Source organism: Oenanthe melanoleuca, chromosome 2, assembly GCF_029582105.1.
Source record: "Oenanthe melanoleuca isolate GR-GAL-2019-014 chromosome 2, OMel1.0, whole genome shotgun sequence".
Taxonomy (NCBI): domain Eukaryota; kingdom Metazoa; phylum Chordata; class Aves; order Passeriformes; family Muscicapidae; genus Oenanthe; species Oenanthe melanoleuca.
Genome location: NC_079335.1, coordinates 131,751,226 through 131,778,965, shown reverse-complemented (window position 1 = coordinate 131,778,965; position 27,740 = coordinate 131,751,226). Strand labels below are relative to the sequence as shown.

Sequence of the window (27,740 nt, the reverse complement as noted above, 5' to 3'; positions counted from 1 at the left end):
ACTGAAAGAGAATTATTTTGTGTGGTTTCTCTTCTGGCTTGTTTGTTCTGTGCACTTCACTGCATTTGGACACAGCCATTTTCATTGATTGTTGAGCAGAACGCATCGTTCACCGGCTGTGCGAGGAGTTTTGGGGTGTGAGTATGTCAGTGAAGGAAACTGGGAAGGTAAACAGATATTGCAAACACCTGAAAGAGAGATCAAAATACAAGTTCTTACTGAACAGCAGCAGTGGTATTTGCTAGTACATTAAATTAATAGGCAGAGACTCCTATGTTGTACATCATTATTTGTACCATAATCACTTTATATTACATAAAAGCTTGCTATTAGCTGACCTTGAGCCTCTTCAGGGACTGAATAGTTATGCTCCTCCTATACAAATGTCATTTGCAGTTCCTCTAAAGTTTGCATATTTCTAAAACAACTTTAATTTTGATTCATTTGGGAATTTGATCCTCTGTGAAGATATAATGATTTGAATAATTATTGTTGCATTCAGGGACTGATAAATTGTTCCTTCTCATCTGAATTCTTGGATTTAAGTGTTGTGGGAAATGCTGTAGTGTTGCCAAACATGTATGTGTTCAGAGCTCGCACAGATCTATTTCAAGTGCTAGTGTTTTTATACCTTTTGGGAGTAGAGACTATGATATTTCAGATATGTCTGTTAACATAAATAACTTAAACCTGAGCATTTTTGGTCTGTGAGCTAAATCAATTGTGCAGTGAGTGATTATATTCCTTAGTCTACCTTAGTTTCAGGGAAGCTTAGCAGATTAAAAAAAATAGGAAATTGAGCTGTTGTAGGTCAGAAATAGTAGTGTAGCTGAGCTTTTTCCTTTGTCCTAGTTGCTGCAGTGAAGTTATCTGTAAATGCTTCTAATTTATCACTTTGGATGCAAGTAAAACATGGAACTTTTTTATAATTGTAGTGTCATGGTTTGGTGTGAATTATTTTGCTTTTCCTTTTTATTAATGTTTCTAGTTTGCAGATGGATTTTTTTCAATATGCTTTTTTAACTTCAGAAGTTACTATATTTTTCAACCCGGGCAATTTAGAGGTGTGTTATTGCTAATCTATCCTGTACTTTGTTTATTGCCTTGTTCTAAATGTACATTGCCAAATTTTGATGGTACAAGTGCTGCCTTAACAGAACTGTTAGTGACTGTTGGAACAGCACAATGCAGCACACGCAGTTGTGTTCGCACAAAGCAAAGAATAAACCTCTGTTTGTGAGTGTTCATTGGTTTCAATAGGCTTTTCAGTAGCTCTGCATATTACAATTCTTAGCACCTAGAGTACATTCATATTCATTACAGCAGTACAGTTCGGCCCCTGCTCGTGACTTGATTTTTTTCTTTTCCATCCCCTCCTCTACCAGAGCACAAAGTAGAATGGTTTTTCTAGTACTAGTAATGTGCTGTAGAAGATGTTATAGCTCTTTTCTCAAAATTATGGAAAACGCATCTTTTATCTTCTTCCATCTCGTAAGAAACACCATAAATACTAGAATATTTAAAGCTTTTTGGAATCTCTCATGATGACCCTTGTGGCTGTTGAGACTGAGAGGTGCTGGGCGTGTATGGCATGCAATCGTTTCTATGAACAGTTAGTGGAAGAACTGATTGGTATGTAGTAGTCCCATCTTTTAAAGGTCTGAATACTTGCTGCTTTATTTGAATGTTCAGAGGATGGGGGAGATAGCTGTTTAAAATGCTTTTTTTGTTTGCTTGTAACTTGGCTGTTGTATTTGAACACTGTTTTAAACCAAATAGCTTTTGATAGTCTGTCCCTATTTTATTGTAGATATCTGTCTCTTGAGTTCAAACTTACTGGTATAATAAGTGTGGGTTTTGCTTATGAATATAAAAAAAATTCTATTTGCAAATAATATTGAGAGATTAGCAGATAATTCCTGTTTCTTTTGCACACAGCAAAATCAACAATTTTTTGTCTTTAATGTACATTAGCATCCCTATGAAATGAAACAGGCTTCTCTTCATGAAAAAAAGAGTGCATGTGACAGTGTGACTTAATCGGACCCTTTTGTTTGTTAGAATTGCTTCATATTTAAGATGTCTGATATCCCAGTAATGAGAAGTTCAGACAGCTATTTGGTTTGAGCATTTGATTAATGCATTTGATATGTTAATGTATGGCATATTACCTTTGTAGATGAACCGACTAGTCCTAGTATTGACCATGATATTGCACACATTCCTGCTTCTGCTGTTATTTCTGCATCTGCTTCTCAAGCACCAGCTATAGCAACTGTTCCTCCCAGTCCTACATCTCCAATCCCTTTAATTCGGCGACAACTTTCACATGATCATGGTGAGCGTTGATTTCATTCTTTTTCTCTTGCAACTTTTTTCCTTTCACACTCTGGAGATCAGAAGTGAAAATTGTAAACTCTTTATTGCTTGAAATAAATTGCAAAAAATGTAATTCAAGTTCCTGCATACTCAAAAATTTCCATTTCTTTGTAGAATCCATCCGGCCTGGTGTCCTGGATAGCCAGCCTGCCACAAAAACTGAGAGATCAAAGTCGTATGATGAAGGACTGGATGACTACAGAGAAGAGGGAAAATCGTGAGTTCATGGAAAAAATTAGTTATTTTGGACATCTGGTTTTTTAAGTGTCTAAAATCTCATTTTAATTTTTGTTTTTCTTCCAACAGATCCATTAAGCATGTATCTAGTTTAAAGGGGATTAAGGTAGGTAAATATATATATAGCAACTCCTAAACATTACCCATTCTGCTATGAAAAATGGTTTGAATTATACAGGTCTGTTTTACAAAGAGATGTGCTAAACAGACAGGAAGTTTATTGGAATTGCTACTGATCAAATTGCTGATGTATGCATGATATAAGTAAACATGGACTCTTTTTTCCTGGACTCATCACATGGTCCTTGATTTTCATTTTCCTTAGTCTCTGTAAACGAAGCATATTAAATGTGGTGGCCTTTTGTGAAAACTCACTAAGAGTCTAAGATTCATGAAGTTTCTCAAAGTATTCTTGGCATGTGTAAGGTTATTATTGTTGTGTGTAAACTTCAGAAATTATGTTTTTCTGGGACCATATTCCTGGGGACATTTTTAAAGCGAGAAATGCCTTGAGCATTGGAACTGTAGGCAAATATGTATAGAATTACACTGTGGGGTTCTTTCTGTGATGTTTGCTCTAGGTCCCAGACAGCCAGAAATCTTCAGAAGACTCTGGTTCCCGAAAAGATTCCTCTTCAGAGGTGTTTGGTGATGCCTCCAAAGAAGGATGGCTCCATTTTCGTCAGCTTTTTACAGACAAAGGAAAGGTACCTGTCATGTTTGGGTTTTTAACCTAGGACAAATGCTAAGCTGGTGACAAATTAAGATAAGAAACTTCAAGCCTTCCTGTTCAGTTTTTTTTTTTAATTTTTTTTTGGAGGGGATAAGATCATCAATAAGACTGTCAAAGCTTTAGATCTGTTAGAAATTAACTGCTCAGCTTCATCTACAGACTGCTTTTCAAACTGTTTTAATTTTACGTTTCAAAGCATCTGTTGAAATAAATTAACTTCTAATGACTAATTAAATAATAAGAATCAGTCCCAGAGTAAGTGTAGTTTTACTTTTTTCCTCTTTCCTAATAATGAAAAAGTTTTAATTTTTGTGAATGTTGCAAAGTTGAGTTCAAATTATCCTTCTGCACAAATATAGACTAAGGCTTAAGGATAACTGAGTGTCTGGAATTGCAGTGGTGTGAAAATGCCATTCTGACTTGAAGGCAATTCAAAAGACATGGGCAAATACCAGATCAGAAATTGTCTCATTCTGTTTCTGACTGCTGTCACATGTGAACTCATACTCAGGGTGTGGTCTGGCAGGGCAGATTGTTGAACCATTCATTCCTCTAATGGACAGCAATTAGTGAATCCCACTTTGTGTAGTCTTTCTGCCAGCCAGGTGAGTAGCCTTTCTTTGTAAACCTTCTGGAGGTAGTTTTGCAATCCAGAAATGTTCACTGTAACAAGCAAGCAAACTGACACCTCGTTGCTGTTTTTCAGCGAGTTGGTGGGAGCATTCGGCCATGGAAGCAACTGTATGTTGTTCTTCGAGGTCATTCACTTTATCTCTACAAGGATAAAAAGGAACAGGTGACCCTCTCTGAGGAAGAACAACCTATAAGCATCAATGCTTGCTTGATAGACATCTCGTACTGTGAAACCAAGAGGAAGAATGTATTTAGACTCACCACATCAGACCGGGAGTATTTGTTTCAAGCTGAGGACAGAGATAACATGTTAGCGTGGATTAAAGCAATACAAGACAACAGCAACTTAAATGATGAGGTGATTGTGTAATATATAAAGTAGAAGTTGTCGTTTTTGCATTTTAATTAAAAATGTGTTTTCTTGTAATTAATACTTGTACAGAAAAATTAATGTTGAATTAACCAGTTGAACAAAATGTGTACAGGAACATAACAAGAAAATGAGGTGAAAGGAAAGGTAACTGAGTAAATTAATAGAGTTTAAAAAAAGTCAATGTAATCATAATCAGAAAATAGATGTTTTAAATAAATTAGTTAATGCTGTTGCTGATTTGACTAAAGATACACTTTATAGTAAACTGATTTGCCAAAAATACCTAACCTTTTTTCACAGATGATTGCAGGTTTAGGACCAGTGTGGTCTCTCTTCAGACTTGCATTGCAGAGTTGTGTGTACAGTAGTACAGAGTGGGGAGTTTCTCAGTAGTTAAAAAATTAAACTTTGAAGATGCTGTTTCTCTGATTAAAAGCTGATATTTCTATGAATTAAGTTAATTCTCATTGCCAAAGGTAAACATCTGCTATTGTACATAAAGTATCAATATCTGTCCCAGTATGTGCTTTCCATTATGTGTTTTCATTGCAGTGATGAGCAACAGAGGAATATTTTCATGTCTGTGGTCATGCACATCTGCTCAGATTCTAAGTAATTATCCAAAGTATTACACAGATAGATAAAAGAGCAGATTTGAATTAATGTCTTTTTCAGCTGTATTTGTAGTAGCAATTAGTTTTCTAAGTACTATGTGCACATAGGATTGGATTTTTTCAGAGCAGTAATATTTGCATTTTTTATGTTTAAACTTAGTTTCAGTTTAAGAGGTATTAATCAGATCATACTGCTTTGGAAAAAAAAAGTGTAAATAGCAGTACTTGATTTTTACTTACTTTTATTTTCCTTCTGGTTTTAAAGTGTTTTGTCTTTACTATTCTTAGGAGCTGTTTGTTAGGATGTTTGGTTTGGTTGAGGGTTTGGGTTTTTTAATGTGGACTGAATTGTTGAATTCTATGATTATTTGGTTACCAGAAGAGTTAATTATATTCTGTAAGGATTTTTTTTCTATTTGATAAGATTATAAAGTTTTTCTCAATTTATTTTATAGGATACTGGTGTTACTAGTAGAGATCTAATTAGTCGAAGGATTAAAGAGTACAGTACAATGATGAGGTGGGTAAATTATATGTTTCCAGTAGTTTTTATAGAGTTTTTACTTAGCTTCTTTCAACTGAAGTAGTCTCTCTTGTTCAGTTCTTCCAGCAGCAAAACAGAGCCATCTCCCAAAACACCTCGGCAGAGTCTGAGTATCAGACAGACTCTGCTTGGAACTAAAGCAGAGCAGAGGACTCAGAGTCCCCATTCTCCTAAGGATGAGACAGAAAGGAAGCTTCTCACTAAAGGTCTGTATGTTTTGTGTATTTCTTTGTTCCCTTCTGCCCCAGTGTAAGGCCATTGACGTGCCCTTCTGAGGTATTTTTGAATTCATGAATATACAGATGCAAACCAAGTATTATCCAGGGTTTTAAGCTGCAGCTCTAGTCTCTTATTTCTAGGAACTACTTCCTCTCAGATCATGAAACTTTTTATTTTAGTCCCCTCTCTAGAGATTTTAATGTTTGTTTCGGTTTTTTTTCCCTACAAATCTGTGTAGGGCTAACATTAGTAAATACAGGTATTAAGCTTCTTGAGAACAAAATTTTGCCAAGCTTTGGAAATAATTTTGTGTGTAATTCATATTTTTGTCTCCAGCTGATTTGGAAGTGACAAGGTAAATTTTACCAGTAAAGTCCTTCCAAAGTATAAAACTGATTTTTTTTTGTCTTAAATGTTAAAATGCAGGAGTGAACTTGTATTATTTTTTCCAGAACAAAAATAATGCCTCCTGAGTTCTAAAAAAGTCTGATGAGCTGGCACTACAAACTTGAGTCAGTACCTGAACTCCATCAAATAATGTCAGAAGCCTTTTTCTTTTTTTTAACTTTTTTTTTCACATAGTGTGTAAACACATGGTACTTCACATCAGACTGTTGTTCAAGAAATGTTGTGTACAAATTCAGGCAACTGGATAAGCAGTCACTTTTGATCAACCAATTTGGAGTGATTCAGTCTTGAATTTAAACTATCACTGAATTCTGGTTTTTGTTGCCAAAATTGTCCCTTTGCTTCTGCAGTGCTACACGTGTAACTAAATTGCACATATTGAGTAAATCTGAAGTCTATTGAAAGAACATCTCCAGAGATAAGAAAGAAGTACTTACTGTGTTAGATGTTTGTATTACTCAGGAGTGACTAAAATCTGATAATTTCTGAAGGAGTGAGTCTGCATGAGTGTGAGCATGGCTCTGGAGTTTGCTGGGTATTTTTGTGCAGCAGTGTAATTCCATGGAGACTTAGTGTTGTGCTACTAAATATAGATTTTGGGTTTTTTTTAATTTTAGTAGTTTATATAAATTTCAAGTTTAAATTTAGTAGATTATCTACTTTTAGTCTTAGAATGATGAAATGTCACAGTACCATCCAGCTACTTGCTTTTCTAAGTCTGGGATGTGAATATGTTCAGATTTATCTTTTGAACCACAGAAGAGTAACAGAAGTTGTGTTTAAGACAGACTAATGTTTAATGAGTTATTGCATAAAGCCAGGCTGGTAAAAGCTAAAAGTGCAGCAGGTGTCACTTCCTCTTTGCAAGTCTGTTACCTGTATTTACAGTCAGTTTTGTGGCATAAATGTTCCTCTTTTTCTTACTTATTTTCTTTTTTTTTCCACTATTCTTACAACAAAAAGATGAGACAAGCCCACCAAAAGACAAAGGGACATGGAGAAAAGGCATTCCAAGCATTATGAGGAAGACATTTGAAAAGAAGCCCTCTGCTGTTGGAACATTTGGTGTTAGACTAGATGACTGCCCTCCAGCTCATACCAACAAAGTATGGAAGTAGAGTTTTTCTTTCATTGTAAATTTATAATACTTTTTTTATCAATTATTTATCTATACAATTCTTTTTCTTTAGTATATTCCATTGATTGTTGATATATGCTGCAAACTGGTTGAAGAAAGAGGTCTTGAGTACACAGGTATTTACAGAGTGCCTGGAAATAATGCTGCCATCTCAAGTATGCAAGAAGAGCTCAACAAAGGAATGACTGACATTGATGTGCATGATGATGTAAGTCTTTGATCACACTAATTTCATATGAAAATGCCCAAAACTCCTGGTTGTGTTGTGATCATAGAAATACAAAGCATGTCTGACCTTTTCTTTCAAACACATAGAAATGGCGTGACTTGAACGTGATAAGCAGTTTGCTGAAATCCTTCTTCCGAAAGCTCCCAGAGCCCCTCTTCACCAACGGTAGGTTGTTTTCATTACAGCTTTGTCTCTAGGAATTGCAGTTGAACACTTGTCTTACAACATTCAGATGATTTGAGAGAAAATCCAGGGAAATCATCCCCACTCTGCAATAAATGTTGTCTTTCCTAAAGGAAAGGCAGTCGTGGTGATCATCTTAAGAATGAGAGGTGTAAAATAAAATTTCTCTGATGTGAAGGGATTATGAATATGCAAGTAAAAGAGTAAAACTTTCAGTTCCACTGTTGCAGTATTCAATGAAAGCTGGAGGTTTTTTTCCCTACTGTCATACAAAACATACACTTACAATATAATGGGCTAATGACTTCCAGACGTCATTCTTTTATTTATGTATGTTACTAGTGTTCAGGGGGGAATGGGGCTGGCAGGTGGGGGTTTATGTGCATACATATATAGATGTAAAAACTCATATATAATTTCTGCTTTTTTAACAGACAAATATGCAGACTTTATAGATGCCAATAGAAAAGAAGATCCTGTTGAGCGTCTGAAAACACTGAAGAGACTGGTAAACTAAAATCAGTTATACTGTAGGTACACTACAAAATTAGTATTAAATGTTCAGTGTTCTCAATACTGGTTGTTTGTTTCAGATTCATGATTTACCTGAACACCATTATGAGACTCTGAAGTTTCTTTCTGCACATCTGAAGACAGTAGCAGAAAACTCAGAAAAGAACAAGGTATTAGAAACATATGAAGTATTTTGGTTTGTTCTGTTAGGTATTATTTTTGTGCAGGATCATTTCTAATTAAGGTAATAATTTATTATTGTAGATGAAACTAGGGAGTGTTGCTATGTGGAGAATGCTCTTGTGTTAGGAGAAGTACTCCTGCAAAGTATGCACATGTTTAATGTGAATTATGTTTTTTCAAGCTGGTAGTCAGTCTTTTGGGAATAACTTCTTGCATCCTAAATTTATCCCAAGTCTGTAAATTTCCTGTAATCCAGTCTAGGCACCAGTAAGACTGTGCCTGGGCAGGGCACAGATGAATAAACCTGCTGATAGCTTTCTTTGAAGCCTGGCTTCTGGATGCTTGAGAGATGCTTAAGACTAGGACTTCCTATAGTTACTTGAGTATTTGATTGCCATATAGATGCTGTTTGGCTGGTTTTAAGAAAGAAAATTCATAATGTAAATGGTGGCTGTTCATTACTACCAGGTCTTTTTCCACCACTAAGTGTAATTTTTTGTAATTTCCATAGGGTGGGAAAGAGGTAGCTTGTGTTAGTGCTTCTGTGCATGCTATAGTCCTTCAGTAAATGCTTATAGTAGTGTCCCCTTTTTCAGCTCTCAGGGAGGGGGTAGCTGAGTGCAAAGCTGTACATAATATGGGTGTGCTTGTGGATGTTTACCTCAGGACAGGTAACGTGGTGGCTTGGCTACCAATGTGCAGGGTACAGGAAAAAATGTTAATATAATTGATAGTATATAGAAGAGCCTGTGGCCAAATCATTTAAATCCCCTTAAATTGTTTAAAAGATCAGTTGAGGTGAATATGGTAGGTTCTGCAAATAATACCTTCCAGTTAATATGAAAGAAAAGTATTTGTGTGTTCATTAAAAAAAAAAAAAATCAACATATTATAAACTATAGTGAAATTACAGGCAATATTATAAGGAAATTATAGTACATGTCATTTTTAAGTGCAGTGCCTAAAGGAAGCTTTTTTATCATTTTATAGTTTTGGATTGCATAAATGTTGTTAAATACTGTTAATATTGTTGAATATATATAATGCTAGATGAATGAGGTGTTGTTACAGTTGTGTGACTTGTCAAAAGACAATTCAAGAGAGCATTAGGGGTTTGTGTCATGTTTGCAACTTACTTCTGGTAGACACAAAGTCTTTGCCTCTTGTGTATTACTAGTCTGTTCTATACTAGAACAGTAAACTTGAAGTTAAAGAAGTAAGCAAAAATAGATGGTAAGTTCTGCTGCTGCTTCTTGAAATTTCTTGTCAGAGATGTAACATTAGACATATACTTAATTCACTTTAAAAGTAGCGACCTGATCACATAATGTGGAGGTGTTCTCACAAATAGATACCTTGGGCCTGTGATGTTTGTTCTGCCACCTCCTCTGAAGTTGGTGCAAATTGAATGAGGTCTTTGTTAGTAGATATAATACAGTAAGTGATTGCCAGCTTAATTTTTTGTATGTGTGATGTTTATGTTTTCAGGAAAAAGAAATGGGAAGCTATCAATGTCTTTTTGCAAAACAAAAAATTCTGAAAACATTGGTGTTTCCAAGCATCAGTATTTCTTTAAGGAAAGAAGAAAAGATCCCCCTGAAAGTGTAAAGAATATGTCTGGGTTCTTGAGTTTTTTAGGCTTGTGGAGCCATTTGCTTGCTGTAGGTTAAGGAAGGCTGGAACTCTGAATTGCAGAAATGTTGGGTATATTTATTGCAGCTGCATATAGGAGAGTTTTGGTGTAGTGTAACATCCTACCTGAGTCAGTAATGTATTTTTAAAAAACTCTTTCATCTCCTTATTTTAAATGGTTTTCATATATATTAATAGTGTTATATTAATGTGCTTAGCCATATTACTGTATTTTCTCATTATAAATGTTTGATGTGGAAATATTTCATTTCTTAGATGGAACCAAGAAACCTGGCAATAGTATTTGGTCCAACACTTGTGAGGACATCTGATGATAACATGACACACATGGTTACGCACATGCCAGACCAATATAAAATTGTAGAAACACTCATCCAAAAAGTAAGTGGATGCATTTCATTATTCTAAAAACAAAGTTGTACACAGATCAACCAGCTTTTTTCTCATTGGGCCAGTTTGGGTCTGGCTATTTATCCATCAAACTCTCATGTTTAGTAAAATCTATGTTTGATTGTGCCACATTTGGGTTTTGTATTTCCTGTGGGGTCTTCACCTTTTTTGTTTTAACTTTTAGCATGACTGGTTTTTCACAGAAGATGATGCTGATGAACCTCTTGTAAGTATTATGGCATAAATACTTGTGTTTTAACTGCCTTAGTTTAGAATCTGCTTCTGCTGCCTCTAGAACGCCTGTATATTTTTTACTATGTCACTGTATGGTTTGCTCTTCAGAAGCACCTTTTTAGCTTTCCAGTCCTTGTAGTAATGAATTCTATTTTTTTTTTAAAAAGCAAGCCATGCATTTGTTTTAAAAGCATAAAGGAAAATAGGACACGCTTTCCTCGTGTTCTCAGGTGAATAATGCAATTTTCTAAATGCTGTTGAATCGTAATGAACTATGTGTGAAACGATGATGAAGACATCTTTGTTTATTAACTGTAGACAGCAGTTCAGGAGGAAAACACTGTAGAATCTCAGCCAGTGCCAAACATAGATCATTTACTCACCAACATTGGAAGAACGGGAGTATCTCCTGGAGACGTATCAGGTAACTCTTGCCTGGACAGTGTTAATGCATAGGCTAGAATAACCTACTCTGTTAACTCAGTGTAACTCTCTCTTCTTGTTTTCTTTTACTAATAAAATGTTTTCCTCTTTTCCAAAAGATCATTTAACACTTCTTACAGACTTGAATTGTTGATAATCATGCATGATATAATTTGGAAGACTTCTTTGTCTAACAGGAATTTAATCATTAAAAGATGAGGTTTGCACATAGTATTTTATTTATTCACAGTAATCCATGCAATCATCATCGTGAGGTTAAGCAGATATGCTGCTATAAAATGATTTGTTGTGATGGCAGAAAGACTCATCTTCAGTGCTGTTCTAATAATGCTCCTTCCCAACATTAGGAATGCAAAAAATTGAGTTATGTTTTCTTATCAAGTGATGGACACTTTAAGTATGTTGCAGTATGTTTATACTAAAGCTGATTTCCTTCTGTTTATAAATGCCATCCTCTTTTGTGGCTAAGGATAAGCATTACAGGCTCTTTTTTGGTGACTTTTTCCCCTCCTCCCTTCACTCTACTATTGCACTAACCCAGCATGTTGTATCCCACGAATGTTACCCCTTCGTCTCTAGCTTTTGTTTCAGTTCTCAAAGGGTTGTTCAGCACTTACTGAAACAGTCACTTTGTACTGATGTTGTAACAGGCGAAGTGGGAGGAGTCTATCACACGGTGATGTCATTAGTGGATTCTGTGATGTCACTGATGGACAGCTGGAACTGTAGGAAGAAGGAGGACTGTTGCCCACACTGTGGCTGCCTTGTCTGCAGAAATCCCCGTTTCTTGTAAATGGAAAAACCCCAAGTTGATCTGTGCTGTAAATTTTCTTTTAAGAGTATTTTAAACAGATCAATGCTACTTTTTAAAAGTTTTTCTGCTGTTTCTTGTTATCTCTGAAGCAGACCTTGAGGAGAAATAGCATGGTATGGTCTACCAGTCTTTCTAGTCATAAAGCATTAGCCATGTGTCAAAAAGGGGTGTGGCAGGGGGCTCAGCTCTTTCTTCCCAGGCAGAAAGTCCCAAGTTCATGTTTTTTAGTCATTGTGCTAGCCCCTTCCTACCCCCTTTGTAATTGTATAATCTTGGGTTTTGCGAGACAGTGAAACTATGGTGTCCATTTTTCATTTCATAAAAGCGCTTGTTGTGGGGAAGTACAAAACTGGTAGCTGCTGACATCTAGACATCGAGACAACTTAAAAATAAAATCTTACCTGTATGGAATAAGAGGTGGAGAGGGATGTGTAATTGGGGATTTACACAGAAAATATGACTTAATTTCTTTAAAATCTCACAAAAAGAATATGACTACAAGAGCCATGATTTGTACCTAGGGAGCCAACTGTACAAAGACACCCAATTTTGCTTTGTGTATCCTGAATCTCAGGAGAGTACACAGTGCCATCCTGAAAAGGTCTCTCAGCTGCGGTTTTGCAGGGGCTGTATACTTAAAGCATTGAATAAACACTAGTATTTCTGTTTTTTATTTTGAAGAACAGGGCTCCTTTGCCATTCCTATCATTGAGCTGGTTCTGCCTACAATTCACAGCATCCTTTCATGGCGGTGGCTTTCTGTGGTGCAGCTTGCATCTTTGTGAGCTCTGACTATTCACTCTGTTCTGGTTTTAATTTGCTTCACATCTTGTTATGTGCTTGTCTTTTTCATAAGTTCAGCATTGTCTGTAGCAACAACTAAAAAGTTGCACAGAACTGAGCAGAATTTTTTTTTACTTTTTCCACAGATTCAGCTACTAGTGACTCAGCAAAATCTAAGGTAAATGATTTTTTATCATATAGTTAAAAGCTTCTGAAATCTGTTAGATGCTTTCTTTATTAAATCACTGCTATGCAGGTGTACTATAGAGCTTATGTAGAATTTCTTGAGTAAGAGGTAGAACTGTTTTCTCATAACCTATTTTTGAAGTGTTATATTGGAAAAGTACTTGTGTGCAGTTAGCTGCATCTACCAAAGCAGTCAATGACAAATCCCTCATCTGACACATGGACAAATCTTTGTCTCCTGGTCTGTTGTTCAGTAGCTGTAACACTGGGTGTCTGTAGCAGAGGCTGACAGGGCAGCACACAGCTGACCTTGGTGTGGTCATGGCACAGCTCTGTGCTGGCCTGCATTCCAGGTGTGCCCCCCTTGGAGCTGGGAATAGGACTCAGAGCATCCTGCTGGTTCATTGTGGAGGTGCCAACACAGCTGCTCTGTGAGGATGTTTGGTGGCTCAGCTGTTTCCTCAAAATAGCCCAATTTCCAGGACACCACACTCACTGCCTGTAGCAGAGGCATTAGGTAGGAAAGGTGCACAGCTTTGAAGGGGCCAGGTGGTAATGTTAGAGTAGTGAAAATAGTTTTTAATTCATAAAATGGAATAATTTGGCTTGTACTTTTATTGTTTCTGTGCTATTTTAAAGGTAAATTCCTCTAAAATAAGGAAGTTTATTTTTAAATTTTCTGCACTTTAACTGGCTTTGAGTAACATTCATTTTATTGGCAGTAATTAATTGATACCATTTACAAACTCAGTCTGAAAGATGAAAGATGAACTGAAAAATGGAGCAATTAGCCTTTTTGAATAGGTAAGACCTTGAAAGGAGGGATTGTGAGGCATCTGTGAAGCAATTGCAAACCGGTCTTGAAAAGGTTTTCTTACTGCAATGGGACCTGTTTTATTAATCAGTCAAAAACTAAATAGTGGTATACACAAATTAGTCTTTGTTAAGTTGAAGGGACTCAGATAAAAAGTAGAATGCTCAGGAAGGGAATTCACTTTTTGGGCAATGTCATTTCAAGTACAGAAAGAGCATGTAAATGTTTCTTGAATGAAGATGCACTTTCTACTGTGAACCTCAAGATGTGTTTTTTAACTGTTCAATATTGAATGTTTCCTTTTGAAAGAATTAATTATGTCCTCTCCCTTTTTTTAACAGGGTTCTTGGGGTTCTGGAAAGGATCAGTATAGCAAGGAACTGCTTGTGTCCTCCATTTTTGCAGCAGCTAGTCGCAAGCGGAAAAAAACGAAAGAGAAACCACAACCAAGTAGCTCAGAGGATGAGTTGGATAATGTGTTTTTCAAGAAGGAGCTTGCAGAACAATCTCGTGCTGACACAGCAAAAGAGAACACAGCTAAAGGGGAATATGAAAGAGAGAGAGAGATAGGGAGAAAACAAAGGATGTTTGTCCTGAAGGAAAAAGAGAACAGCAGTAAAAAAGATGTGAATGTTGTAAAGGATGAAAAGAAGTCATTAAAGAGAGAAAATATCCTGACAGAGGAACCTTCACTGCCTTACCATGAAAAATGTACAAAATCATCAAATACCAACTGTCCTCAAACCATGCAGAAGAATAACCCAAAAATGCCTATTTCACAATCTTCTTCCCAGGTTGAGGAGACAGTGTCTGATTCTGGCACTATGCTAAGCACTTCCTCCCAGGCTTCCCAGCACAGATACTCATGCAAAAAAGTAGCCAGCCCTGAAATTAAACACAATGAGTTTTTAGCAGCTGATGTCAGCTCCATCACCTCAGATTACTCAACTACTTCATCTACTATGTATCTGACTGGTTTAGATGCCAGTATGCTGAGCCCTGAGGTGCAGTCAGTGACAGAAAGCAAGGGAGAAGAAGCTGATGATGAAAGAAGTGAATTGATCAGCGAAGGGCGCCCGATGGAGACGGACAGTGAAAGTGACTTCCCTGTCTTTGCTACCAGCGCTGCTGCCGAAAGGCTGTCCAAAGGGAAAGTTCCAGAAGTGGCAAAGACCAGTCGGAGGAACTCTGAAGAAAGCGAAGTAAGTTGTACTGAGGGAAGTTCCACGCCAAAGTTAGAGAGCCGCAGACTTTTTAGCTCACACAAACTTATCGAATGTGATACACTCTCCAGGAGAAAGTCTGCACGGCACAAAACAGACAGTGAGGGGTCAGGGGATGCGAAGAGTGAGAAGGACTTGCCTACTGTGACCAAAATGTTTGACATCATGAAAAAAGGAAGATCTACAAGCAGTTTAGCTACATCTGCCAAAAGCGAGGCTGACAAACAAGAACCTACGTGGAGACTCAAGATTACAGACAGGTTAAAGCTGCGACTCAAATCATCTGCTGATGACATGTTTGGAGTTGGGAATCAGAAAGCTAACTCTGCAGAGACTGCAAAGAGAAAGAATATCAGGCGAAGGCACACACTTGGAGGGCAGAGGGATTTTGCTGAAATAAGCGTCCTGAATGCTTGGAAAGCTCAAGAACCAAGTCAAAGTAGAGAGAGAGAATCTGAGCTTTCAGCTGTGACTCGGTTGAAGCCCAAATGTCCAGCCCAGGACCTGTCGATCTCGGACTGGCTTGCACGAGAACGTTTACGCACTAGCACAACTGACCTTAATACGGGTGAAACTGGAAAGCCCAGACTTGAGAACACTAACTTAGCAGAGGTATCAAAGGTAGAACTGCCCTCATCTGCAGAGATGCAGGCAGATGAAGGCAGCTCTTCCAGCAGCTTGACTTTAATTAATAGAACACCACCTTCGGGACCATTTCAGCCACCAGACCAGGTAAATGGTGAAAATTACCAGAACATGAACAAAAACAACTTCAGCCCAGCAGTTGATGCCCATCCTCATAAACTGTCTGGGACCCAAGTGGTTAGATCTCGATTTTACCAGTATCTTTGAAATGGGGAGATATGTCCACTGCAGCAATTCATTAACTTACTGTTACACTTCCCAGTAACTCTGTGTGTGCGTGTGTGTGTGCGTGTGTGTGTGTACATATATAATTTTTTTTCCTGTACTGTTGTTGTTATGCAGCCTTCATTTGGGCTGGTTTCATCAATGTGCTCTGTGGAACGTCTTCACAGTGCATTACCACAGCCAGAAGAACACTAAAGTTAAAGTATATATATATATATATTTTAAGAAAAAGTATATTTGATGGCTGCATACAAATGTTGAACAAAGCATCTGATGCAACATGCTGTGTAGTGTATACATGGTTTTCTGACTGAGAGTTGGCCAGCATTAGTATGCAGGAAAATTGTTCTTTTGGTTTAGTCACTAACAAGTGCCTCATTATAAATTCATTTGGTTTGTTAGGGTGCCATATTGCTAAATTAGAGAAACTTATTACAAACAAATGAATGCATTTTACTGTTAATGAGTTTCATTACATTTTACAAATGTTAACACAGGTGGCTACAGAGCTTCCATTCCTTAGGCATTCCAGTAAATATTGGAGTTTTATATTTCCAATTTTAATACAGATTTTGAGTTTTATGTGACTTGAATTTCTAATCTTTCTGTAAAATAAGTAACTTAACTGTACATATTACATGTGTATCTTTTCTTCAGATACCAGATTTGATATAAATGTTGTAACATAGGCGTGTAGATAGTGGATACTGGATGGAACTGGTTTCTTTTATCGAGAATATAATTCTGCATGAAGACCTAATGAATCCAAACCTGTATCATGCCTGTGTGCATACCCACTTAAACACTGGAAATAAAATTGTTTTGGTGACTCTTTGGGTGATTTGAGTTCTTCCTGATGAACAGTTCTGAAATGTCACGTTTATAAGTTGCAGTCAGCAGCTGCTCTTGGATGAAGGACACCTCTCATTAATCTTTTGTTTGTGAGGCTACACTGTGCAGGTCAGCAGGTGAAAGAAATTCAGTTGGCTAATATCTTCATCTTGATACATAATTTGATTCTAAGGTACACAGCAAGTGGGTTTATGTTTAATGTGCAGGTTTTGTAAAGTCAGAATGAGTATTAGTATCTGCCAGTGAGAACAATACTGCAGTTTGGGTCTTGGACTTTTTATAATTTTAACTTTAAAAAAAGTGTTTTTACCCTAAAAACTCATCTGTGTATGAACTCTGTCTGTTATATTTTTTTTATTGTATGTTCTTGCACACCAACTTAAAGCAGTTGTTCATGTGTCCGTGTGTCTTACCCTCTTCCTGCTTGGCAGAGGATTAAATCTCTTATCAGTGTGCCCAGTTAGTGCAAGGAGAAGGAATTGTGGTGCTGGGATGTGTTGGCTGATGTGCTTTTAGGCAGACCTCATTTCTTTTCCGAGTGACTGTAACAGTCCTGTGCTTTGATGTGCTCTGGTTTTGATCCTTCTGAGAAATCGTTATAAAAATTGGCTCTGAAGAAAAGTCCCAGATGTAACAGCTGACCTCTGTGAAAGTTCTCACTACGTAATTGGGTGCATCTAATACCAGGTCCCATAAAAATGAGCCATGTTCTTGTGGTCTCCATGCAAAGTAAAATGTCTTTTCCCCCGGAGCAGAGGGAGGTGGGTGCATTAGCAGTGTTCCTGTGTGCAGTGTCAGGAGGAATGGGTGTGTTTTGTGAAGGGCAGAGTAACTGAGGATGGCTTTTGTTTCAGTCATGACAGTAAAGTGCACTTGAACGTTTTACTGGGCTTTCAGAATAGTGTTGTGGCACCTCTAAATGCTGTTCATCATCGGGTACCCATTGTCTTCTACTGGAGCTGTGTTTTGTCCCCTCATTAGTCTCAGCAGCTCATCAGTGTGTGCTGAGCATCCACAGGAAGTCACAGAAGTCCTCTCAGTGAAAGAGTGTACGTAGGGAGGTGCACAGGGGAGCCTGGGGGTCTGCACCATCCTCTGCTTTGACAGCCCCTTTGATGGGTTAATTTCCATTTTGTTGTGTTTATAGATAACTGATAATTTTACTCCTGAACCCAGACACAATGCTGTCAACTTTTGTCTTGAAAACATAAAACTGTAATTGTATTAAATGAAGAAAAAATTAGGAACTTAGAAAACAAACACACAAAACATGACTTGTATTTGCTGACAGTGCTGGAGGTACAAATTTCTTCAAGCTCATCAGCCTCCATGGTATTTTCTGCTGCTGCACTGGTAGTGTGGAACATGCATGGGAAACCCATGACTTGGGAGCATCTCCCAGGGGCATCAGGGAGAGGAGGTTACTGAGTCCCCCTGAAGAAAGTAGTGAGTGACTGCATATGTGAGGCTGGAAAAATGCTGATGCTTTTTCTGCTTCTTGAAGACTGCCAAGATTTGGGTCACCTAAAATTTCAGCCAGTGTGGGAGCTGAGAAAACAGACGTTTTTAGGAGTCATTGCTATGCCCCGATCTTAACAGCAGCTACCTCAGATCTTTATCTGTAGTTGTTTTTTACTGTGTTGTGGATTTTTTTTTCCTTGCTCTTTTTCCCCCTCCTGTGGAAGAGAAGGGTGACAGCCTGATTGATTGACTCAAGGAGGGAACTGCATGCATACAACAGACTGTCCTGAGGTGGATGCTGTCCCCTCAGGAAGCTGGATTCAGTGGGATGGGCAACTCCACAGGGTTGCAGAGCAGGTGAGGTGGGCAGGGATCACTGAGCTCTTGTGCAGCCAGGGCAGATTGCTCTGGACTGGGACTATGGCTGGGATTTAATCTTTTAATATAGTTGAAAGCTCCACAACTTCCCTGGGCAAGCTGTGCCAGTGTTTGGTCATGGAGCAAAAAGGAATGTTTTTTAATGTTTAAACAAAATTCCTACACATTGCTATTTATATCCAATTTTTGTTCCTGTATTTCATTAGAAGGATTCAGGCAGGCTTTGAAAGTACTTTGGGTCTGAGGGTTGGAGCTGTGAAGCTGCAAGTTGTTAGGGACAGGAAAAGCTGAGATCTGATGGAGAAATAATAAAAACCTGTTGATTGGAATGGTAGTGTATGGATTTTTTAAACGGTCCCTAACACCAATTCCTGCTTCAGTGGTGATGAGTGGTTTAGTCTGAAGTGCCTGTTCTGCAGTGTGGTGGCTGGAAGGTGCTGTGTGACTGCTTTGTAAGGATTTAAAGGACTTGTTACGGTCCCCATTAGTATCGCTCACAGCACTGTTGCTGTGGAATTAAGACATGGCCACAGTCCAGACAGTTTAGTAACTTCCTTTGTGCTGCTGCAGAGCTGCACATGAAGGGCCTTGGGTTCCTGTGCAGCCTCTGAGAGCCTCTCCACTTTGTTCAGGCAGGATAAGTTTGAAATGTGGCCTCATTTGCTACAAAAAGCTGTGGTTTTGTTCCCAAAGCCAGGTGGTAACACCATTCACTTTTAGATAGTAATTAACCAATTAATTGTGCTAGCCTTTGGAAAGGGGCATGGGCTGATGAGTGGCCTGAGTGGGGATGGTTTAAAGCTGGGCTGAAGTGGTGCATGTACCTGTGGCTCCCAGTCAAGGAGACTAAAAAAACCTGCCTTTAACCATCTGCTATTGAATCCATGAGTCCTTAAACCTGCCTTTCAGTGGGGATCAGATGGACTTTGGCCCTGTACACTTCAGATGTCCTGCACATCCCTCCCTTTTCCTGCTACATGCACCCTCTTTGGCTCTGCCTTCCCAGCTCTGTGTCCTGCCCAGCACAGGGGCTCTGCTGGGTCACTTTGGTTGGAAGAACTGGCTGACACGGATGGTGCTCACTCTGCTGTGAAGTCCTTGGCTGGCTCTGACTACAGCAGGCAGCAGGAAGGTCCTGCTCACCTTCCAGTTCCTTCAGTGAGCTGCCTCACTGCTGGATTTCAGAGCAGTGGGGCTGGGCACAGCTGCTCTTGCAGTGGTACCTGTGCCATGGCTTGATCCAAACTTCAGCGGCAGCCACCTTCACCAAAACTGCTCTTCATAACAGGTTTGCAGTGGGAAACGTGTCTTTTTCACTAGTGTCCAGTTCTGATTTCTTCTGTGTCCAAGGAATTTATTTAAAGACTTGATAGTTTTGCTGGGTGAGAACCTGTGTACAGCTCTTCCCTGCCTGTTTGTGAAAGCCCGATAACTTCATTTCTGGATGCAGGATGGAGAGGGAGTAAACAGTTCTTGACTGGTGGCAGTCCTGCCTGTGCAGTGGGTTATGAGCTGGCTGAGCCTGTTGTTTCCTGGGGGTGCCGCACCCCAGCACTGAGAGCTGCACCAGAAGTGCAGGTCACAATGTAGCTGAGGCCTCAGGTGGGTGTAGTGTTCGCTGCCTGATGGCAATTTTCACAGTGACCATCACAGGCACTGAGCACAGCACTGCCTTGCTGCCTGTGCACACCAGTGGCTGCAGGGGCCTTGGTTAATGATAAAACCATTGTCCCTGTCTAAATTCAGCCAGATACAGAGACTGTGCTGCAGAAGCTCTGAGCAGCAGCTGTGGGAGCAGTGCCAGAGCCATGGGAGACCCTGCCTGCCAGTGCCACAGCTCATGGGGGACACCTCAAGTGCCATTACAGACCATTTATTAGTAAGTCACCTTTTCATTAAGTGTCCAATCCTTGGGAGGTGTCAGACAAACAAACAGGAACAAATCCTGCTCCATCCATCATTTAGCCTGAGGTTGGGAGGAGGGTACCCAGCCTGCTGGTGCTCTGTGTGTGCTCTCTGTTGCACAGGGAGCTGGTAACAAGCTACAGCACAGGATGAGGCAGGTTCCCTTTGGAGCAGGGAATGCCGTACTCCATGTGTGAGAAAGGGCAGAACAGAGCAGGCACTGGAGCCTCCAGTCCCTGCTGTTCATCCTGGCTGCAGGGGAGGATTCTCTCCAGAGGCTCCCTGTGGATGCTCTGACTGTGCCCCACACTTTGCCTTGGCTCAGGAGCCCCAGCCCATCCTGGCCTGGCTCAGCCCAGAGTCAAAGCTACTGTGCCAGGGAGGGGATGGCACCACCTGAGGCACTGGAGGCAGACAGGGCTGTGTCCCTGGGGAATGTTCCTGAGGGATGGCTCAGTGCTTATTCTCCAGCTGCATGTGATGTGCAGGGCACTGCTCTGGAATGATGCTTCTAGGAAATTCCCCCTTTCACAAGGGGAAATAAAACAAGGAATACCTCAAGGTGGAAGGGATGTAACCTCATTCAGTCACTCAAAGGTTTTTCTTTGCTTGCTGGTTTTCTGACTTGGAGTTCCAGCAAGAAGCTTTTATCAGCAGCAGTTTCAAAGACCCCATTTTGAAATTAATAACTATGTATGTCCTTAATCTGGGGAAAATAAAGTTTTCTCCTAATGGCTTACCACCCTCAGGCAAACAGCTGATCAGCCAATTGAGACCATCCGAAAAGTTACTAGTGACAAAATACAAATAAATAAGCATGCAGCCCTTTATTTTTGTAAAGATCTTTGCTTATCATAGTTCTGTATATTACATTATGGTGTTATACAAATAAATTTATTTACAAAACCATTAGCTATGCAAGTTTCTTGCTCTTCTCCTATTTAACTGATATCCATCTTTTTCAACCCTTCCCCATATATATCTTTAAGCATGCATAAAAATTAACTTTGGTGTGGTAAAACTACTCTATGTGCCCAGCCACATACAGTATTTATTTATTTATAGATATTTATAGATATGTACAAAGGTTTGCCAGTATACAGAACAGTACTGAAGTGTACATTTTAAAATCCACAATGAGTTAATGGGCTACCAGGTCTCAGTAAAATAAAAGTGAAGGAAAAAGGGTGGATTTAGCTAAGAAAAAAAGTAATCAGCAACTATCTATATGTGTAAAACAATTTATTTTTTCCTTGTCTGGCAAATTCTTAAATATAATCTGAATGGCAGTGCAATAAGTTGAGTTGCCTCATACACGCATAAGACCAGTCTTGTTCTGTTTCTTGTGCAGAGGTTTACTGTCCAGCATACTACTTTCAAATGTACATTACAATAGTATCAAAATGTTTTGGCAAAAAGATCTTGAAAGGAACCATGACATTTGTTGACAAAAATAGAAATCTGTAACAAAGCTAAATAACACCAAAATAAAAGAAAAATATTTTAGTTTCAGTTTTACAGTTGAATATAATCACACTTTAGTATATCTCTGTTCATTTCTAGACCCCATAATGAAAAATAGCTTTATACAAAACAACTTAGTAAATTTTTAACCATACAATTCCCCATGCTCAGTACACTGCTGTGCACACACAGTCAAGTTCACTCACACACCTTCACACTTTTTGTAAGATGCTGCCTATAGAAAGAAAATGCTCTTTTATCATTACAACAGCAACCGTTTTCCAAAAAGCTTCACTCTAATCTAGTGTAGTAACTCAGTATTTAGCACGTGATTAGTATTAAGCCTCCAGCGATACAATAAAATGGTTACATTCCCTGGTTAAAATATTGGCTGCGGATTCTCTGAAAGTGAACAAAAAGCCTTGGTGACCTGGCAGGTGTGCTGTGCTTAGCCTTTAGGATGGCTCCTTGACCGTGGATGGGGCGGGCTTGCCGGCATTCCCGTTCTGTGCCTTGTAGCTGTTGAAACTAGGGGTGTGGATTGTCCTGATGCTCTTCATACCTTGGCTCAGGGAGGGAGGGGAGATAGAGGAGGGGGGGGAGGTAGAGGAGGAAGGAGGGGGTGGTCGGCCGTTCTGAGTCTGCAGCGAGAAGGAGAGGTGACCTTTCCCTGGGTAAGTGGGGCTCTGAAACTTGGAGGAACCGTTAGAGACAGAGGGGATGAGGGAGGTAGAGTAAGTGATGCGACCTGTCTGAGGAGCGAGAAGGGAGGAGGAAGGAATGGAGGTTTTAGTAGGTGGATTAAGAGGGTTAGAGCTGTCACCGCTAGAAGCAGGTGCTGAGCTGCTTTTCCCAGAAGTGGGAGAAAAGGCTGGGATCTTAGAAGCAGGTAGGGTAGGAGAAGTAGCTTTATAGTCCCCACCAGCTTTCTTAGCACTTCCATTAGCCTGCAAATAAAGATGTCAGGAGACAGTTTGTCAGAAAGCCAGTAACACAATAAACCAACAGGACCTGGGAAAACAGCCCTACAGAGAATCAGAACTAACAGTTCGAGGCCTGAGCTAAGTCCTGCAGCCACGGACTGGATCTGGTAGAAAACCCAAAGTGCCCAAGGGAGAGTGCATAGAGAGAGCCACGAGAGCTCGGTGAAAGCGCGACCTACGTGTTACAGAGCAGGACTGCGCGGCCATGCTGGCATTAGGTGATCCCGGTTAACACCCACCGCCACCTGCACCGACGGGTTAGTCCAGGCTTCCTGCAACACTGAACACAAGCACTCCCACTCCTAAGAACCACCACGTTAACCAAACGGAAAGTAAACAGGTAGTTGATGTCTTAAATTACAGCTGAATAACATAGTTAAAAAAAACCAAAAAAAAACCCCAAAAAAACTAAACCAAATAAACAAACAAACAAACAAACAAACAACCCAAACCCCAACCAAACAAAAAAAGCAGCAGGTGTTTTATTGCAGACATGCATGCACAAGCATGGTGAAAAGATCAGTACTGTCATGCCCCCAGGATCCAGGATGTCCAGTTAGACCTCAGGCATCCGATATTTGGTATAATCTCAGTCAGTTACTGGAGTTTTTAAATAAACAAACAACAAGAAATGTCCATCCGAACAGCGGGTTTAGGGTAAAACTACCTGTCTGTATTGGCGTGGATCCTGCAGCTTGTGCTGTTTGCCTGGTTTCTCCATGCTCCCTTGCCTAGTTTTTGAGGCCATGGGGACTGGCATCCGGCTTGTCTGGGAGGCAGCGCTGGAGCCCTGTGGAAACGAGTGGAGGGGCAGGGAGGGGAGACAAGAAGGCGTGGTCAGGGCCAGAGTGCTTGAAGGGAGCACTGCACACCATGCGCCGAAAAAAAGCCACAGTACTACATGCAGGGAAAGTTCAGGAGCTTCACACCGCAGGTGTTAATTTCCAGAATCAAATGGAGAAAACTGCTCAGCTACTGATCAGCCTGGATTTCATGTCAGTGACACTTGTCATTTCACACAGCGGATTATTCAACCCAGCTCCCCTGCATTTGCCCATCACCAATCAGCAGCACAGATTAAAAAATCCCCCAAAAACCACTGTCTATTAGCTGTTAGACACCTCGTGGGGAGCCCAAACAAGCCACCTGAAAGGAAGCAAACAAATCACAAGACCCTCTTGTTTAATGGTGATTATTGCAGATTTTAGAAAGCAGCTGGAGGTTTGATTTCTCAGACTAAGGTACCTTACGTGAAGTGGCTGGGAGTGATGCAGGGGGCTCTACACCAGCAAGGCTCTCATCCAGCACTACACGCTCTCGGGATGGGGTCTCTGGTACTATCTGGGCAGAGAAGGGGACAGTGCTTCCCTCAGAGGTGTATGTGTTTTCAGGGATAGGTTTTGGACTCATTTCACTGATGGTGTTCTCCAGCTGCTTTATAGTCTGCTCAAGGCTGTCTAGCGTTCTGTATGTGCTCTGTCGAATTTCATCAGTCCTAGACAGGGACACTGCAGCTCCAGAGGGTCCCTCTTGCTTCCCAGAAGGACTTTTATCACTCTCAGACTGAGACCTAGTGATTTCAAATCTCTTTGCTTCCTTGTGCTGCTTCAGGGTCCCATCTTCCTCCTCTTCTTCATAGACCACAACCTGCAAGGTCTTCTTCCCAGTTTTGGTTCCTGTCCGTATCGCCTGTGTCAGAGCGGCCAGCTGCTTTTTAGGGAATTTAAACTTAAATTTTTTCTTAGAATCTTGCCTGCTTCCCAACTGATCAGCAGAGTCTGAGTTTGCTTCTGTGTTTAGCCCATAGATCTGACGGTATTTGTTAAAATTTGTCTTTGTGCTTTCCTCCTCTGCAGGAGCTGTGCTTTCTGCAGAGTCAGACTGAAGGTTAAACAGGTACTGCCCCTGGGGACCATGGGCTGCAGAATCCTCTGTGGTTGCTTTTCTGTCATTAGCTACTGGTGACTCTTCCTTCTGCCTCTCAGAGACTTCATGTGCTTCATTTTCTTCCTCCTCCTCTTCTTCTTCTATCTTTTCATCTGTCATCATTTTTTCCAATTCCTCATCACATTCCTCAAAAATTGTAGAAAGCCGTTTGTACGCTGACCGAATATCCATCGGTTCATCAAAAATGATGATGACAGGCTTTTTGTCCAGACACACCACGGGCTCTTCGCTGTCTGTGCTCTCAGGGATGCCTTTCTCTGATGCCACATCCTTCCTCACGTCGATGTTGACAGTCTGCACATCTCCTCCTTTCCGGCTGACGATGTCGTGAACCTCCCCACTCGACAGCACCTGCACAGCTGTTTTAGTAATCATGAAGGCAATGTTTTCTGTGGGTGGGTTCTCTTCACTTGGAGAGCTGGCTGGAGAGTCTGTCTCTTCACTGCTGTTTGTTCTGGACACTTTGGATCTCAGCACAACCTGACTGTAGTTGCCTGCAGAAAGTTCTTGCTCCTGCAGGGCAGGCTGAGGCCCCGCAGCCTCCTGCGTGTGCCTCAGCACAGGGGCAACGCTGCTGACGGGGATGTGCTTGCCTGTGCCCTGCAAGGCTTCACCCTGCAGCACGCCCTGGGGAGCATCTCTTGACAGTCTGTAGTTTGGCTTTTGTTTTCCAGTCTCAGTGGCTGGAAAATGGGATCCTAAGATATCTTGAGCCCCTCTTCGTTTGTCCTCCTCTGGCAAACTGACACCAGACAGGTTTGTGCTCATATTCTGAAGGTTTTTGTTAGAATAGTCTGTACTGTCTACAAACAAACCCTTGCTAAATGTAGGACTGTCATTCATTGAAAAGCCAATTTTACTGTCAGCTGTACTGGATGAATCAGAACCCAATTCTTCTTCAGCTCTCCCTTCCCTCTTCTCTTTAGGATGGTCACTATCTGTGGGAGATCCTGTTGTAGCCCCATACACCTAAGGGGGAAAGTTGGATTACTTAGTTATTCAGGGCTTTTATCTTTACAGGACTTTTTTTTCTTCCCCCAAGATTAATCTCAGGGGAAGTGCAGACCTCGTGAACTCACCACTCCATTTACTGCTGCAGAGACATGTCTCAAGCTGTCATCTGATTCCTGTCTTTCTTCGGGGCAAAATTCCAAATTCTGGCAGAACAGTGCATGATGTTACTGTTTTGTGCTATGCATTAGGTGAGGATGGGATGTTACCTTGTTTTAACAAGGCCTCCAGAATATGCATAAGCACATTAGTTACCTTATTTCCAACACAGTGCTCCATGACCTCTTCACCCTCCTGCTAAACCCCTGCCCTGCATCCCCCTGTGTTTTTATAAGATTGAATCTGAAAGTCTCACAGTATCTGGTCACATTCTGCTGGGACACATCAAAGGGAGGCTGATGTGGAAGGGCTGACAGTGAGTCTGGCTTGCCTTGAAAGGAAGCTTTATACCAATAAAAGCTGATTTTCAAGTTACATTTTGCTCTTTCTAATGAGCAGAAGGTCACACCTGAGCAGTGCTGCTCCATCACAATTAGTATCATTACAGTCTGAGCATTTCTAAAACCTTGCTGCAGCTTAGTATTCCATCAGAATTACAGTGGCACCCTGTGGTGCCTGTGGAAGTGCAGAATGAAACACTGAGCTACATTCACTTATAGCAGAAATGCCAAACACCAAACAGAGAGGTCATCCACTGGCTCAAAAGAAGTATGTTTATTCTCAGCAATGAAACTTCAGGGGGACTTTTTTCTTTATTTCCAAGTGAGGACCCCTGGAAATGCTGTTTCATAACACCAGGCTTTTCTCTGGGATTTGGATTAAGTGCTAGTGACAACTTAGGAGAAACACCAATGATCAGGGTGAAGGACTGACCTGAGGAGACACCAGGACCATGAATAAGAAAGAAGCCTACAGTCAAAAGACAGCTCACCAAGAAGGAAAGTAATTTTGCCTCGAGTGCCTGAAGGCAGTGAACCAAAAGCAATAATGCTGACATTGCCTGCTTTAGACTGGAAGCTGACTCCTAACACAGCAGAAGGACAGATTATCCTCATGTGAGCATCAAGACCTGCAGAACAGTCAGGAGCACTGCTGTCCCAAGGGAGATGGATGAGTGACGGCGCAGAGACCCCCAGCCTGGCTGGGCATGCACGCCCCAGGCACACAGAGGGTCACCAGGTACAGCTCCCACACCTTATGTGATGTTTTCTTATGTACTATTGGAGGATTTTACACAGACAAACTTTACTCACAATCAAAACACAGAAGCAAGAAAGTCACTCATAGACAGAGTCACAGTTAGCTCCACAAAGGCTCGTTCAGCAGTAACAGGGCTGAGCAGCTGCTCCATGGATACCCTGACATCCCTCGTATTCTAAAGGAGGAGGAGCTCTCATACAAACAGGACAGCACAAGGCCTGCCTGAAGTCATCCTGAGAGGCACTTTGGGAACCAAACCAGGGCTTGTGATCCCCTCAGGACTTGTTCAGTGCCTCCCAGTCCCATGACATGTCAGACCCCCCAGAATTAAGGCCAAGTCACTCAATGGCACTTGCTGCCTCTGGATATGGACTGTATATCCTTTTTTAGCAAGTTCCACTTCTAGTTTCGAGCACCAGTGAAACACCTCATGGTGTCCTTGTAGAATATATCTCGTTTTAGGAACTTCTGCTCTTCTACTAAAAAAAAAAAATATAAAACCACAACAAAACTCATTTCCTCAATGATTTTATCGTGACCATAATGTTCCATATTTAAAGCCAATAAACACTCTGTCACGTCAGATTACAAAAACAGATCTCATTAATCTTAATTTCCTGGAGTCTGCGTTATTCAAATAAATATTAGTTTATGACAATTACTTGGCAGCACTTTTCAAAGAACTATTTGTGCTACAGGATGTGCAGCATCCTGAGTGATGACCCAGGATTTCATGTAACAA

General features: G+C 40.4%; 2 protein-coding genes across 19 annotated transcripts in view; one reads left to right on the top strand and one right to left on the bottom strand.

Annotated features, from left to right (window-relative positions):
* Window positions 1–16,631, top strand: part of ARHGAP21 (Rho GTPase activating protein 21) — a 110,602-nt gene extending 93,971 nt beyond the window's left edge. For 3 of the 4 annotated variants that reach the window (XM_056483264.1, XM_056483263.1, XM_056483265.1), the window contains 17 exons: window positions 2,180–2,338; window positions 2,494–2,596; window positions 2,686–2,722; window positions 3,198–3,323; window positions 4,056–4,340; window positions 5,425–5,489; window positions 5,571–5,719; window positions 7,104–7,246; window positions 7,331–7,486; window positions 7,594–7,672; window positions 8,125–8,198; window positions 8,284–8,373; window positions 10,295–10,420; window positions 10,614–10,655; window positions 10,982–11,087; window positions 12,851–12,882; window positions 14,046–16,631. In XM_056483264.1, coding sequence (XP_056339239.1) covers window positions 2,180–2,338; window positions 2,494–2,596; window positions 2,686–2,722; window positions 3,198–3,323; window positions 4,056–4,340; window positions 5,425–5,489; window positions 5,571–5,719; window positions 7,104–7,246; window positions 7,331–7,486; window positions 7,594–7,672; window positions 8,125–8,198; window positions 8,284–8,373; window positions 10,295–10,420; window positions 10,614–10,655; window positions 10,982–11,087; window positions 12,851–12,882; window positions 14,046–15,779 — 3,506 coding nt within the window. In that variant the 3' untranslated portion in view covers window positions 15,780–16,631. The remainder of the gene's footprint in view (window positions 1–2,179; window positions 2,339–2,493; window positions 2,597–2,685; window positions 2,723–3,197; window positions 3,324–4,055; window positions 4,341–5,424; window positions 5,490–5,570; window positions 5,720–7,103; window positions 7,247–7,330; window positions 7,487–7,593; window positions 7,673–8,124; window positions 8,199–8,283; window positions 8,374–10,294; window positions 10,421–10,613; window positions 10,656–10,981; window positions 11,088–12,850; window positions 12,883–14,045) is intronic. The other variant, XM_056483266.1, reaches the window with a different exon arrangement.
* A 4,574-nt stretch (window positions 16,632–21,205) lies between these two features.
* KIAA1217 (KIAA1217 ortholog) overlaps window positions 21,206–27,740 on the bottom strand; it is a 343,074-nt gene continuing 336,539 nt past the window's right edge. For 8 of the 15 annotated variants that reach the window (XM_056483268.1, XM_056483273.1, XM_056483267.1 and 5 more), the window contains 4 exons: window positions 25,867–25,944; window positions 24,086–25,756; window positions 23,508–23,630; window positions 21,206–22,804 (listed from right to left, as the gene is read on the bottom strand). In XM_056483268.1, the coding sequence (XP_056339243.1) occupies window positions 22,313–22,804; window positions 23,508–23,630; window positions 24,086–25,756; window positions 25,867–25,944 (2,364 nt within the window). In that variant the 3' untranslated portion in view covers window positions 21,206–22,312. Of the gene's footprint in view, window positions 22,805–23,471; window positions 23,631–24,085; window positions 25,757–25,866; window positions 25,945–27,740 lie in introns of those variants that run through there. The other 7 variants (XM_056483269.1, XM_056483272.1, XM_056483274.1 and 4 more) reach the window with 4 other exon arrangements.